Consider the following 14981-nt stretch of genomic DNA (forward strand, 5'->3'; position numbering starts at 1 on the left):
TGATGATGTATGGAGGGGATTGGAACCATAGCAATTAGATGATATACGATGGAATGAATGTAAAACTAAAGTTCTCTCATGTAAACTACCATATAATTCACAATAAAACATTAGAAAAAAAAAAGAATGTTCGATGTTACACCATTTCAAGAGGTAGCATATGATTAAAAACCTATGGTACTAAAGAAAGACATTTTAAGCTGCACTGAAGGCTCCAGGAACTGAAAGAATACAAACTGAAATCTTACAACAAACTGATGCAGCACTGGAGGTGCTCAGTCATGTATGCAAAGAAAACTGGCAGACAGCTACCTGGCCAATCAATCGGAAGAGATCCCTATTCGCATCTATTCCAAAGTGACCAAACAGAATGCAGAAATAATAGAAAAATATCATTAATATCAAATGCAACTAAAATTTTCTGAAGATTATTCAAAACCAGTTACAACAGTACATTGAAAGGGAACTGCCATAGGCTGAAGCTGAATTCAAACGAGGACATGGAACTAAGGAAATTATCGCCAGAAAGATCTTGGCTAAAAACGTCAGAAAGATCTTGGCTAAAAACAGAGAATACCAGGAAAATGTTTATTCGTGTTTTATTTACTATGCAAAGGCTTTCAACTGTGTGGATCATAACAAGCTATGGATAACATCACAAAGAAAGGGTATTCCAGAACAATTAACTGGGCTCATAAAGCACATGCACACAGACCAAGAGGCAGTTCACACAGAACCAGAGGATACTGAAGGTTTTTAAATCAAGGAGGCAAGTGGCAGGACTACATTTCTTAATCATACTTATTCAATTTGTATGCTGAGCAAATAATCCAAGAAGCTAGATTCTATGAAGAACATGGCATCAGGATTGGAAGGAGACTCATTAACAACCTGTGATATGCAGATGATACAACCTTGCTTGCTGAAAGTGAAGAGGAATTAGGACACTTAACTGATGATCAAAGACCACAGTCTTTGGTATGGGTTGCACTTCAATGTAAGCAAACAAAAATCCTCACTAGACCAATAAATAGTCATGATAAATAGAGAAAAGAATGAAGTTGTCAAACACTTCATTTTGCTTGGATTCACTATCAACATTCATGAAAGCAGTAATCTAGACATCAAACAACACAGAACATTATGCAAATCTGCTGCAAAACACCTCTTTTAAAGTGTTCAAGAACAAAGATGTCATTTTGAGGACTAAGGTGTGTGTGACTCAAGCCATGGTATTTTCAATTGCCTCACATGCATGTGAAAGTTGGACAATGAATAAGAAGACCTTAGAATAATTGATGCTTTTGAATTACGGTGTTGGAATAGAATATTAAAAGTACCACGGACCGTCAAAAAAAAAAACAACCTATCTGTGTTGGAATAAATACAGTCAGAATGTTCCTTAAAAGCCAGGATGTTGTTGTTGTTAAGTGCCTTCGACTTGGTTCTGACCCATAGCGACCCCGTGCAGGGTTTCCAAGGCTGTAAATCTTTACGGGAGCAGAAAGCCTTATCTTTCTCCAACGGAGGAGCTGGTAGTTTCAAACTGCTGACCTTAAGGTTCGCAGCCCGATTCGTAATCACTACGCTACTTGGGGCCTATTTTGAGGAGGGAACAGTCCCTGGAGAAAGACATCATGCTTGGTAAAGTGAAGGTACACAGCAAAACAGACAAAGATTCCCCAAAACAAGATGGATGGGCACAGTGGCAGCTGCAATGACTCAGCTTAACAATTACAAAGATGGCACAGGACCAGGCAGTGTTTCATTCTGTTGTGCATAATAAGGTCAGCATTGAGCCAGAACCGAATCAACAGTACTTAACAACTGATAGAGAAAAGTACCTCCAAACTATTAATAGTTGCTATATCTCAGGGAAATTAGGAAAGAAACAATTAACTTTATCTTTATACATATCTATATTGTGAAGGTTACAATGAACAAGCATTACCTTTTGTCACTGAAAATGAAAAACTGGAGGGAAAAAAAAGCAAAATTATAGGTGGCCACAGAAAAAGTTTTCAAGGATATGAGATTAGTTTTTTGGTGTGGTGCTGCAGGATCAGCACTGGACTGTGAACCTTAAGGTTAGTGGTTCTAATCCACCAGATGCTCGTTGGAAACCCTATACAGGGTTGCTGTGAGTCAGAACCGAAGCGACAGCACATACCACCACCACCACCTCCCCCATAAGTATGAACTGGCCTGAGGTCTAAAGTCAGAACATCTCAGCTTATATGCTGGCTCCATCACTTATTGCAAGTTACTTAAATCTCACACTTCACTTACCTCATATAAAATTTGTAGGTTAATAGCAGAACCTTGTCAATTATGATGAGGATTATACGACGCTCTCCTTGGCCTAAAAAAGTGGCACTGTGCACTAAACAAGACTAAATGGGCAGAAGTCCTGATGGTGCTATAGAATAAGCACTGGATTGCTGAACCCACCAGCCACTCATGGGAAAAAGATGGGGCTTTCTGCTCCCATGAAGATTTACTGCCTCAGAAATCACACAGAGGGTCTCTGAGTTGGAAGTGAATGGATGGCAGTGCATGTGGGTATTATGACGGTTAAACTAACCTACGTCACTTCTTAGTGTTATGGAGTAAAGGGAAATCTGTGATTAGCATAATGTAAATTTCTTACAAGCAGAAAACATATCATCTTCTGTAGCCTCACATAGGGCACAGCAGACACTCAAATGTGCCATCATTTTTCCTGACTACTCTGTGATGGTGGATCACATTGCTGATACTGGTGAAAAAACAATCTAAAAATCCTTCTATACAGGAAAATATAATTAAGTTATGGTATATTCCTTTATTGTTGTTGCTAAGTGCCACTGAGTCGGTTCTGACCCATAGCAACCCTGTATAGGGTTGCCTAGGAGTGGCTGGTGAGCTTGAACTGCCGACCTCACAAATCACACTGACTTTGCAGTGCAGCACATTAACCCACAGCGCCACACCAATATCCTTTTACAGCTACCAAAATACACACATATCAGTATTACATATAGTGCAAAACCAGGTTGCAAAAAGCAATGTAAAAAAAGAACCTACCCTAAAAGGGGACGAAAAAAACCCATAATGTTAGAATGTATATAAAAACTTAAAACACAAATAATGCTAAGTATCCTTTGTGAATATACACACATAGAGTGAAATCATAAAAATAAAAGATTCACATCAACTTTAGGAATACGGGAAGGAAGGGAATGGAATGAAGAGAGGGAGGAAGCACAACTATATTTGTCATGTACTTTCCTGATTTAAAAGATCTGAACTAATTCAATAAAATGTTCATTTTTATCAAATCTAGTGTTAGTCTCTGTGGTATTCTGAATGTCTGAAACATTTAAAAATTTCAAAATTAAAGAAGAATTAGTAACACAGCAACAAGTTTGATAACAGGACTATCTCCTACAAATGTTCTTCAAGAGACTAAAGAAATTCAAACCAATTCAATGAAAGCAGTTATTATTATAAAAGATCAAAATAATGCTCTAGGAGTCCTGGTGTGCTGCTGTGAGTTAATGAGTCAGACTGCAAAGCCGTTTGAACTGCAAGGTTGGCGGTTCAAGCTCACCAGCTGTTCCTTGGAAACCTTATATAGGGTTGCTGTGAGTCAGAACCAACTAAACAGCATTTAACAACAACAACAAGCAAAGTGCTTGGTTGCTGTCGGAATCAGCTTGATGGCAATGGGTTTTATCCTAGTGTAACTCTGACATCGAATTAATATGCTAGGCCAAAGGAACTAATTAAAATAGTACTTCAATATAGTCTTCATGATCTCTACCTTTTGATCAGCTTTTAAGTAGAGTGTATGCAGCAAAAAGTTTAAAAATGCATTCTCTGACATGTAAATAGACTGCTGTTACCAATTTCCTGGCAAAAGCCACCTCGTGTTCAGGAGTGGTCATAACTTGTTTTATTACTCGTACAAGGGGGTTTCAACAATATGTGGAAAATGGAATTGAAAGATAATGGAGTTTTTCCACGAATGCTTCATACTAACCCTACTTCTAATTACTGTCTATTTAGTAAAATCACTGAGTAATCATGTTCTAATTGACGCTTTCATCCTCAGTTATATAAGATATGTAAACTAAGAGGACTATATGGTGCGTTTCCTTTAAACTCAAATTAATTTTAGTCCATGAAAATAACTATTTTCAAGCATTCTGGCATAAAGACAATTTTAGCACAGGAGGCTTCTCCTCCTTTGTACTTTCCATTTGTGAAGGCTCCCTTTTTACCTCTACAGTATCTGACTCAATTTCACCAGCAATTTCATCACAGAGCCTGCTAATTCAATCAGATGTCCTACTACATCAAAATGTCTCTAAGCAGAACTTCGCATCACTTTCACAACTATAGTAAATAATATTTATATCTACTCATGGTAAGTATTTGTTCAAATGATAGTCTGATAGAAGAGTTCAGAGTATGCCAATGTACAAAGACTGGTAGGCACAGAATCAGAAATAGCTAGATTCTATTACCATTTGTGGTATTTGAAGCACTTTCTGATGAACAAAGCCTTACATATGGATCACACCTCAACTTACAAAGAAAAAAAAAAAATCCTCAAATTGGGCCAATAAGTAACATCGTGATAAACAATGAAAACAGTGAAGCTTTCAAGGATTTCATTTTACTTGGTTCCACAATCAATGCAGAGAAGCAGTCGTCAAGAAATCAAATGATATATTGCATTGGACAAATCTGCTCCAAAAGAACAGAGATGTAAGACTAAGATGTGCCTGGCCCAAGCAAGGTATTTTTAATCATGTGAATGCTGAACAACAAGGAAGACAAAGATTTGATGCATTTGAATTATGAAATTAGCAAAGAATACTGAAAATACACCAAGGACTATCAGAGTACCAGACAAATCTGTCTGGAAAGAAGTACAGCCAGAATGTTGCTCCTTAAGAAGGGAGGATGGTGAGATGTGGTCTCACGTACTTTGGACAGGTTATCAGGAGGGATCAGTCCCTCAAGAAAGTCAGTGAAAAAGAGAAGACCCTCAATGAGATGGACTGATACAATGGCTGCAACAATGGGCTCCAACACTTTAATTGCAAGACAAAGGACCAAGCGATGTTTTATTGTTACAACAGGATCATTTTAAGTTCTACACATATAAAATGTCTGCATATTGGTTTTATATATTTGCATTCTGCATATGACTTAATTTGGGGAGAAAAAAAAAGGCTTAACTGCCTTTATAATGTTCCAAAGACACTTCCTCAGATAATAATGTTCTGTTTTTCAATATGCTTTCCCATTTTAAAAATTCTTGACCTCTATGTACAGGGTCGCTATGGGTCGGACCCGACTCGATGGCACTTAACAACAACAACAACAACATGATTAGCAATGAACTGTGAACCCGCAAGGTTCATGGTTCTAGCCTGCTAGCTGCTTCGCAGAACAATGACTCTTTCTACTGCAAAAATTAGAAAAGCTGCAGGAAGCTTATACACAGGGTTGCTAAGACTCAGAACCAACTTAAAAGTTGTTCACAACAAACACAATTTTATTATACCTTTCAGCTATTTTGTTTGCTAACTGTTCTGTATAGTCGCACAACTCCAACCTTGCTCTCTTCAGGCTTTTTTAACTTTAAATTTTATCAGGGAAGAAAAAAATTGATTTGCTTAATCTGCAATTCACTGTAAGTATTAGAATTGGGTTTAATTAACTTTAAATTCTAGAATTTAATCACTATGAATTTTTTTTTCCCTGTGGTTACAATTAGTAGAATAAAAAGGAAGATAGTGTATTAAATTAAAACAAAAAGCTGGAATTCAACAAGTTTATTGGACTTCTGGTGTGGCACTGTACAATCAGCACTGGACTGCAAACCACAAGGTTAGTAGTTCAAACCCACTTGCTGCTCCTTGGAAAGCCTATTCAGGGTCACTGTGAGTTGGAACTGACTTAGTGGCACTTGACAACAACATGCTTTATATGGAGTTCTGGTGTGGTGCTGTAGGATAAGCACTGGATCACGGGGTAAGTTTGAACTATAAGATTGGAGGTCCAAATCCACCAGCCACTCCTTAGACACTCTATACAGGCTTGCTATGAGTTGGAACCAACTCAATAGCACCAAAAACACATGTTTTATATAAAATAAAAATGAAAGGATGAAAAAGAGGAAAACAGTGAGAAAAATGTGAGACATCTAAGGAAATCTATCACCATGTGATTTGAGTCCAAAAAAAAAAAAAATTTTACAACTTGTTGTTAAGTGCCATTGAGTCCATTCCGACCCATTGCAACCCTGTATAGGGTTTCTGAGGACTTAAACTGCCGACCTTGCAGTTCAAACAGCTTTGCAGTCTGGCACATTAACCTACAGTGCCACACTAAGATACCTTAAAAAAACGATTCTCCAGTCTTTTATGACTTAATTCTAAAGTTAAAATATGCTGGAAATAATTTCTTACTAGAAAACGCCCAAGCGCCTCTACCATGAATAACAAAAAGGGCTTACCTTATCTGGTGTTGATGGGAGAAACGGTTTCATCTGATTATCCAATAATGATGGTTCAGTAAGAGGTTTAATCTGATTATCCATATGACAATTTTTAGGAGCCCTTTCTGTAGTCCTATTAATTTCTACTATATTATTACTTTTAACTTCTTCCGAATTAACTTCTTTGATTTTTTCCTGCTGGCAAGCTATGTTTTTATCATCATTTTGTTTTGTCCCTAAAAATGAACTCTGAGTCACAGGATGATGCATTTCTAAAGTTGGAGGCAAGAAACTAGTTCGTAATGAACACAATTTAGGGGAAACTTGAGAGTCCACTAACTTATTTTGCTGCACAGAGTTGAATTTTGACAGTTTAATTTTAGTCCAATTGGAGTTCTTCTTTGTTGAACTATTTATTCCATTTAGTATACACTTCACTGGTTTTGTTTTTCTGCTGGGGAAGAAACGATTACATTGACCATCCTGATTCGTTTCCTTCTGGTGAAGTATTTGTCGCTCAACATCAGTCTCTTCCAATTTTATTTCAGTAGGCTTCTCCTCCTTTGCACTTTCCAATTGTGAAGACTCTCTTTTTACCTCTACAGTATCTGACTCAATTTCACCAGCGATTTCTTCACAGAGCTGGAGAATGCTACCTCGTTTGTTCTTTCCTGCTTGTTCCAGCTCATTATCTACATTTTGTTCAGGCACTGATGGCTGTGGACTTTTTTGGGGTTTTGCACTAATATTAACTTGTGTATGAACTGACTTCTTCATTTTCTCATTCTTTTTAGAGTCCACTAAAGTAGTTATTTTTGACCTTTTTACCTCAGAAGAAGTTGCAGGCACAGGCTTTGTTTCCTCTTTTCTAGTAGTCTTCTGGACACACTTTTCAGATCCTTCAACGCACTGAGAATTACAAGTACGAGCTGTCTGATGATCTACTTTGCGTTTTTTTCCTTTAGGGGAATTTACTACTTCATTAACTACAGAATTTGTATCCTCTTTAGAGTCAGATCTTATTTCCAATATTTTTCTTTTTACATGTTTTTGATTTGTTTTAACTTTACTAGATTTAATTTGAGCATTTTTATCTTTTCTTGTTGGTAGCAAACTCTGTTTAGCGCCTTGAACTTGACCCTGAATTGCTCTGCTGCGCAAAGATCTTGTTGAAATTTCTGTCAGTTGTTGTAGTCTTTGTGATCTCCGGTTAAACTGATCATTTGATTTCAAGGATTCGTGCACTGATTTTTTCTGAGATAATTTCTTCTTTTTTGCAGTTTCTTGTGAATGTCCTTTCATACTCACCATACTTTTATCGATGGAGTTAGCAGCTTTTTTATCATTGGACGCTGCTGCCTTTGTTGACCTTGTACTCATGCGTGTGCCTGATTCAGGCTGATTTACTTTATTTTCATTGGAAGATTTGATCAGTGATTTTATAGTTTCCTTTGGACCTAATTTTTTTGCTACATTGTTTTGAGAACCTTGAATTTGTGTTTCTAGATTTTTATCTTCACTTTTCTTAATAATTTTAGAGGAGTTTTCTTTTGATTTCTGCTGAATGGACATCATTCCTGAGTAAGGTCCTCCTTTTCTGAGTAGTTTTAGCGAAGACTTTCGTGTAGTTGCAAAGAATGACTAGTTTTATTTCAGAGAAGCAGTCTTAAAAATCTGACTTTAACTGATGCTGATACGCATTTTCAACAGGAACACCAGTTTGCTTCTAGTAAGATTTCTGCCATTCTGAGAGCATGAGAAAAGCTGGCATAAATGCTGAAAGAGATATGTTTTACTTTGGACAAGGCAATAGAAATTTGAAAAAAATTGATTCTAATTCAAAATTTTAGAATTTTTTATGAAAAATTTAATTTAGGTTCAATCTGTTTTGTTAATTTTTTAATTAACTTTGGCTTCAGGCTTAGCCTTATTACTGGAGGAGTTATTTATTACTGACCTGTCTGTTTTGACAAAATTTTTGAAAACTTTTTTCTTCTGAATTCTACAGTTACTGTACTTTGTTTCATTTGAAACATGTCTTATAGCCAACACGTTTCTTTCCTTGTTTGCTGAATCTGCTGGCTTGCAGTTCTTATCTAACCTCTTTCGTTTAACAAAATACTCTGTTAATATACATTTCCTGTTGTGCTGCCATTTCTGAAAAATTAAAAGATAAAAATTTTTTTTACAATCCATGGAATATTGTAATGCAATAGAAATAATCTTGACTTATTAAAAAACCTAACCTCTTTAAAATTGTTTAGTCAGTATACTGAGGCTAGCAGAATGAATTATGCCTATTGTATTTCCCTATAATTAATCAATAACTTATTCTACACAAGCATAGAATAGTGGAAAATCAGTTTATTCCTGGAGGTTTACTTACAGTTCTTTTCCCACAAGATAGAACTGATGTTTCTGACACCATAACTCAAGAAAACTTGACAAGACCATTCCTTATATTATGTTCTTAACACAGTACATACCACCTACAAAAAAGATAAAAACAGTTTTTAAATGTTTAAACACTTACAGAATGTCAAAGAAAATAAAGATGTAAACATTCATTCACCTTTCACCAAAAATGCTATTAGCTGTTACCTGCTACCAAATTCCCTCCAACTCATGATGACCCATGTGTTTACAACAGAAGGATAAACTGTCTGGTCCTGTGCCATCACCAAATATAACAACCCATAATTCTACAATGACGTATCAATTGTTTTATCGTATGCTCAGCATTTACCTTATACATAGTAAATAAATAAAATAAAACTACTGATAAGTTTAAACTGCAAGGTCAGCGGTTCGAGCTCACCAGCTGCTCCTCGGAAACCCTATACAGGGTCACTATGGGTAGGAATCAACTTGACAGCACTTGAAAACAACAACAGTTTATGCTGCAGAAAAGTTGTAAAATACAAAAAAAAAAAAAGTTCATTAATTTCATAATTGTTGTTGTTATGTGCCGGTGAGTTGATTCTGACAAACAGCTGACCCATATAGGATTTCCAAGGAGCAGCTGGTGACTTTGAACCAACGACTTTGTGGTCCAAACCAACCTTACGGTCAAGTGCTCGAGCATCAGAGATTAAACTTCTACAACATAATATTTATTGGGAAAACTACATATAGACAGATGCATATATATAAAGATTGAGAACACAGTTAAAGACTCTCAAAGTCCACTAAAAAATAGAAGTAAACAAAACAAAGCAAAACCATAAAGATCCGAGTTAAAAAACTGAAAAGGAAGAGCACACTCAGCATTTCTTAAGCTGAGGAAACTGAAGAAAAGATTCAAGAACTGACTTGAACTATTGAAGGATTTTGGATTCTATGGGCAAAATACTGAATGCTGCAGAAAGCACCAAAAGAAGATGGAAGGAATCAAGAGTCACTGTACCAAAAAGAAAGACAATGTTCAACCATTTCAATAGACAGCATATGATAAAAAGCCAACGGTACTGAAGGAAGAAGTTCAAGGTGCTCTGAAGGCACTGACAAAGAACAAGGCTCCAGGAACTTATGGAATACAAATTGAAATCTCTCAACAAACTGATGCGGCACCGGAGGCACTCACTTATCTCTACCAAGAAATCTGGTAAACTATGGCCAACTTGGAAGAGTTCCACATTTGTGCCCACTCCAAAGAGAGGTGATCTAATGGAATATGGAAATCATTGGACAAAATCATTACCATCACATCCAAGTAAAATTCTACTGAAGATAATTTAAAAATGGCTGCAACAGTACATTGACAGGGAACTGTCAGAGGTTCAAGACAGATTCAGACCAAGACACGGAACGAAGAATATCACTGCTGGTATCAGATGGATCTTGGCTGAAAGCAGAGAATACCAGAAAGATGTTTACCTGTACTTTATTGATTATGCAAGGCTTTCAACTGTAAGGATCATGAAAAGCTATGGAAAACATTGCAGAGAATGAGTATTTCAGAACACTTAACTATTTGCATAAGGAACCTGTACATAGACCAAGAGCCAGTTGTTTGAACAGAACAATGGGACATTGAATAATTTAAAATTAGGAAAGGTGTGTGCTAAGGATGTATTTACACCATACTTATTCTAACTGTATGCTGATCTAAGAAGAACGAGACATCAGGAATGAAGAAGACTCATTAAGGTGACGAGCTGGGCTGTCAACCTCAGCAGTTCCACAGGAGAAAGATGAGGTGTTCTGCTCCCATAAAGATTTACAGCCTCGAAAACCCTGTGCTGGGTCACTATGAATCAGAATTGACTCTAAGGTACTTAACAACAATAAACATAACCTTGCTTGCTGACAGAGAAGAGGACTTAAAATACTTACTAATGAAGATCAAAGACCAGAGTCTTTGGTAAGGGTTGTACCTCAATGTAAAGAAAACAAAAATCCTCAGTACTGCACCAATAAAAAGGAAATCTGCTGCACAAAATGTCTTTTAATGTGTGCAAGAGCAAAGATGTCAGTTTGAGGACTAAGGTGAGTCTGATGCAAGCCATCATATTTTCAATAGCTTCATACGCATGTGCAAGTTGAATAGTGAATAATAAGGAAGATCAAAGAATAACTGATGCATTTGGGTTATGGTATTGGAGAATATTTAAGTACCCTGGACTGCCAGAAGAACTAAATCTGTGCTTCAAGAAGCACAACCAGAATGCTCCTTAGAAGCCAGGGTGGCGAGACTTCATCTCTCCTACTTTGGACATGTTATCAGGAGGGACCAGTCATTGGAGAACACCACGCTAAGTAAAGTGGAGGGTGAGTGAAAAAAAAGAATACCTCTAACAAAATGGATTGGAACAGTGGCAGTTGCAACAGACTCAAGTTTACCAATTGTGAGGAAGGCGCCAAACCATGCAACGTTTCATTCTGTTGTGTTGTGCACAGGTCGCTGTGAGTTAAAACTATGGAAGTACCATACTGACAAGAAGGAAAATAGCAGGAATACACATATTTTTGGTTAAAACCCACTCTCCCTTCCACCCAAAGCCCACTGTCTACTCAGAAACTCCTAAAGGCAAGCAGTCATACTGAAACCTTCCATAAAGGAGACTGAAGGCTGTTTTCTAAGGACTATGACAAGTCCCAGAGAAGGGAACAAAGAATTTTGATAGGGTGGATAGTAACACAGAGACACACAAATTGAGTCATAGTCACTGTTTACCAACACACCTACAAAACACTTCCAAACTAGATTTTAGTCTCATTTTTAACCATAAGAGTAACAAAAATTACTACATATAGGAGGAAAGGCTTAAACCAAACGGGAGACAGCAATTTTAAAGAAATGAACTATGAAGAGACATAAACTAACAATTAGCTATTATAACTATAAAATAAATATGCAAGAACATTTACACAGATAAAAACTCTCAAAAATTAAAAATATTATAGAAAAAATTAAAAAGGCAATAGAAGAACCAAAAGATAAGCAAATCTATCAAAAAGAAAAAAATCAGTGATATCTTATGACCCATGTATAGGGCTTCCTAAGAGTGGCTAGTAGGTTTGATCTGCTTACCTTAAAGTTCAAACTGACTTTTCGGTCTAGTACTTTTCCTACAGTGCTCCAATATAGAAAATAGAAGGAGAAAAAAAAACAAAAAACACACACACACACAAAAGAGAATCAATTCATGGAGGTCCAACCATCCAGTAATTCAAATTTTAGAAATATCACTCAAGAAAAAAATCTAGAATTCAAGAAATTTCTCATGTCCAATATCATCTAGCACAATGGATGTAAAAGATATTTTATTAAAAAGGTTATCATAAGAATAAAACGATGGCCCAATGCCACCTAGGGACCAAGGGGAAAACAACAACATACAAAGGCTTAAGAATCAGAATTACATCAGATTTCTCAATAGCAAAACTAGAAATAAGGTAATGGAAACATCCTTCAAAATGCTAAAGGAAAATCATGTCTAAAAGTAGAGTTCAGTACCCAGCCAAACAAATGTTAAGTACAAAACAAAAATACTTCCAAATATTTAAGGTGTGGCTTTATAGGATAAACACTTGATTACAACCAAAAGGTCATCAGTTCAAATGCATCAGCCTCTGCTTGGAAACACTACACAGGGTTTCTCTTAGAAATGAATGGACAGCACACAGCAACAAGGTTTCCCACACATTTCTCTAGGAACTACTAGGAAATGTATGCCACAAATAAGCATACTAAAATGAATCAGAGGGAGTGGAGAAAAAAAGAGGGGTTCAGATATGCAAGGTCAGCATTTCAAAACTACCAGCTGCTCTGCGGGAGAAAGATGAGGCTTTCTGCTCCTGTAAAGATTTACAGCCTCAGAAACCCTGTACAGGATCGCTATGGGCCGGAACCGACTCGATGGCACTTGACAACAACAACACATATGGATGCCTTATGGAAGTTTATATGAGTACATAAAAACATAAGTAAACTAGAACTTCAAAAAAGAATTGCTATCAATTCTCTATGCATGCCAATAAAAGGTAAGAACTGGCAATTAATTTTCAAATAATCTAAACTTTTGGTGTAGTCAAGTCAAAAGTCAACATCATTCTTTATTAATAAATACAAGAAGTTTTCCGTTGAAATTCAAAACTATATTTCAATAATTTTCCAGAGGTGATACAAATAAACAAAAATGTGAAAATTTTTGTATTTGCAAAGAAAAACTTCCAAGAGAATCAGCATAAAAATGATTAAGAAAAAATTCAGTAAGGTGAATAAGGAGTTACGATTTAATAGGTACATAATTTCTGCTTGGGGTGATTAACGGCACTGCACTAGACATGTGAAAATAATTAATATGGCAAATTTTATGCTGTGTATATTTTACCATGGAGTCCTGGTGTGGCACTACAGATCAATGAGCTGGACTACAAGGTTGATTTGAAGTGCAAGATGTCGATTCAAACCCACTAGTTGCTCCTCAGAAACCCTATCTAGGCCACTATGACTCAGAACCAACTCAATGGCACTTACCAACATATTTTACCACAATGAAAAAGAAAAACATTCAAAAAACTGTACATTTAAAAACCTTTAAATATACAAACAATTAGTTGAAACAAGTAATAGAAGAAATGATCATACACTATTTACAATACACACACACATTAACAACTGGCACTTGCTGATCTTAAAATGTACTTAAAGAACAAACAAGATTGAGGCAGAAGTGCAGTGAGGGAGCTCCAACAGCAACAAGACAGAATACGGGACCAAACAGGCTCAGGAGATGGTGCCAGAACTCTGAACCACATATAAAGGAATATACAGAAGGTTGGAAGGATTACAGCTAGAAGAATTGGTAGCAGAAGCAAGAAATTCATTGCTTTCTAATTAAAGATGCTCTGCTGCTCCCAGAGCCACCACCTTGGGCGAGACTAAGCAAGGGAAGGGTCAGAGCAGCCACAGATGCCTGACAGAACCACGCACCTTCACTCAGGTGACTAGAGGCAGTGCCTGAGCACCGCCTAAGAGTTCTACTACCCATGTGCACAGATGTCCTTGAAATTTGAAGTAACAAATTTCCACTTAAAACCAAACAGCAGCAGACCCAGTCAGGAGGTCAAGACCCTGTGGGCCCAAGCGTTGTTGACCGTCCAAACCATAGGCTCTGAGGATCAGACTTTAGTCACCTAGTAGACATAGCAAACTGTCACTCATCTGATTATTCAGTAATGCTTGTTAGTAATCTCATACATGAGCCCTGGATATCCACAGATAAATGTAAAAACCTTCCCTAAAAGCAGATACTGTAAATTCCAAAAAGGCAAGTTCCTCCCCCCACCCCCCAAAAAAAGCTAAAGAGGATAGAGAGAAACACTGTTAACTGATGACATATGGAGGGGATAATAATCAATGTAATGAAACAAGCTATATGAATGGATGAATGTGAAGCTGATGATGTGCCCTGTAAACTTTCACTCAATCCAAAATAAAAACAATTAAAAAAAAAAAAACAAAAACAAAAAAAACAGCAGTGCAAAATAGCCACAGCCAATCTGAACTGTTTATCACTAGTAAAAAGGCCTGAACGGGGATTGTGGAGCAGGGCAGGCAGACTAAAAAGGAAATAGACCGAAAATCAAATCCTAAGTTACGTCAAAACGACCAACAGTGACATCTTGAAATTTCTCAGGAAGAGGAGTAAAAAGGAAAGCCCATCTCCTAATCACATCTACCTGGAGACAATCAGAAAGCATAACAAAATACCAAAATACACACCCATCTAAGTATTTAGGCCACAGAGAACGCCTGAATATGCCCAAAACACAGTAACAGATGACCATATCAGCACATGTCCAGAAATGATTAAGTGGCTGAGGCAAATAAGCTGGAAGTAGACCTACACTCCATACTGAAAGATGGGCAGGCTTTAGAAATGCCTGAGAAGGAATTCAGAGAAATGATTATAAAATGTTTCAAAACAATATATAATAGAGTTGAGAAAAATAAGGAAGAAGTCAGGAAAATTCTACA

At 36.8% G+C, this 14981-nt stretch overlaps 1 protein-coding gene across 1 annotated transcript in view; it reads right to left on the minus strand.

The window, feature by feature from the left end:
• Positions 1–8110, minus strand: part of ESCO1 (establishment of sister chromatid cohesion N-acetyltransferase 1) — a 46861-nt gene extending 38751 nt beyond the window's left edge. Inside the window, exon 1 of the mRNA XM_006867287.1 lies at positions 6515–8110. Within this exon, the coding sequence (XP_006867349.1) occupies positions 6515–8071 (1557 nt within the window). The 5' untranslated portion in view covers positions 8072–8110. The remainder of the gene's footprint in view (positions 1–6514) is intronic.
• Between the last annotated feature and the right edge of the window lie 6871 nt (positions 8111–14981).

The sequence above is a fragment of the Chrysochloris asiatica genome, unplaced genomic scaffold, assembly GCF_000296735.1.
Source record: "Chrysochloris asiatica unplaced genomic scaffold, ChrAsi1.0 scaffold00103, whole genome shotgun sequence".
Taxonomy (NCBI): domain Eukaryota; kingdom Metazoa; phylum Chordata; class Mammalia; order Afrosoricida; family Chrysochloridae; genus Chrysochloris; species Chrysochloris asiatica.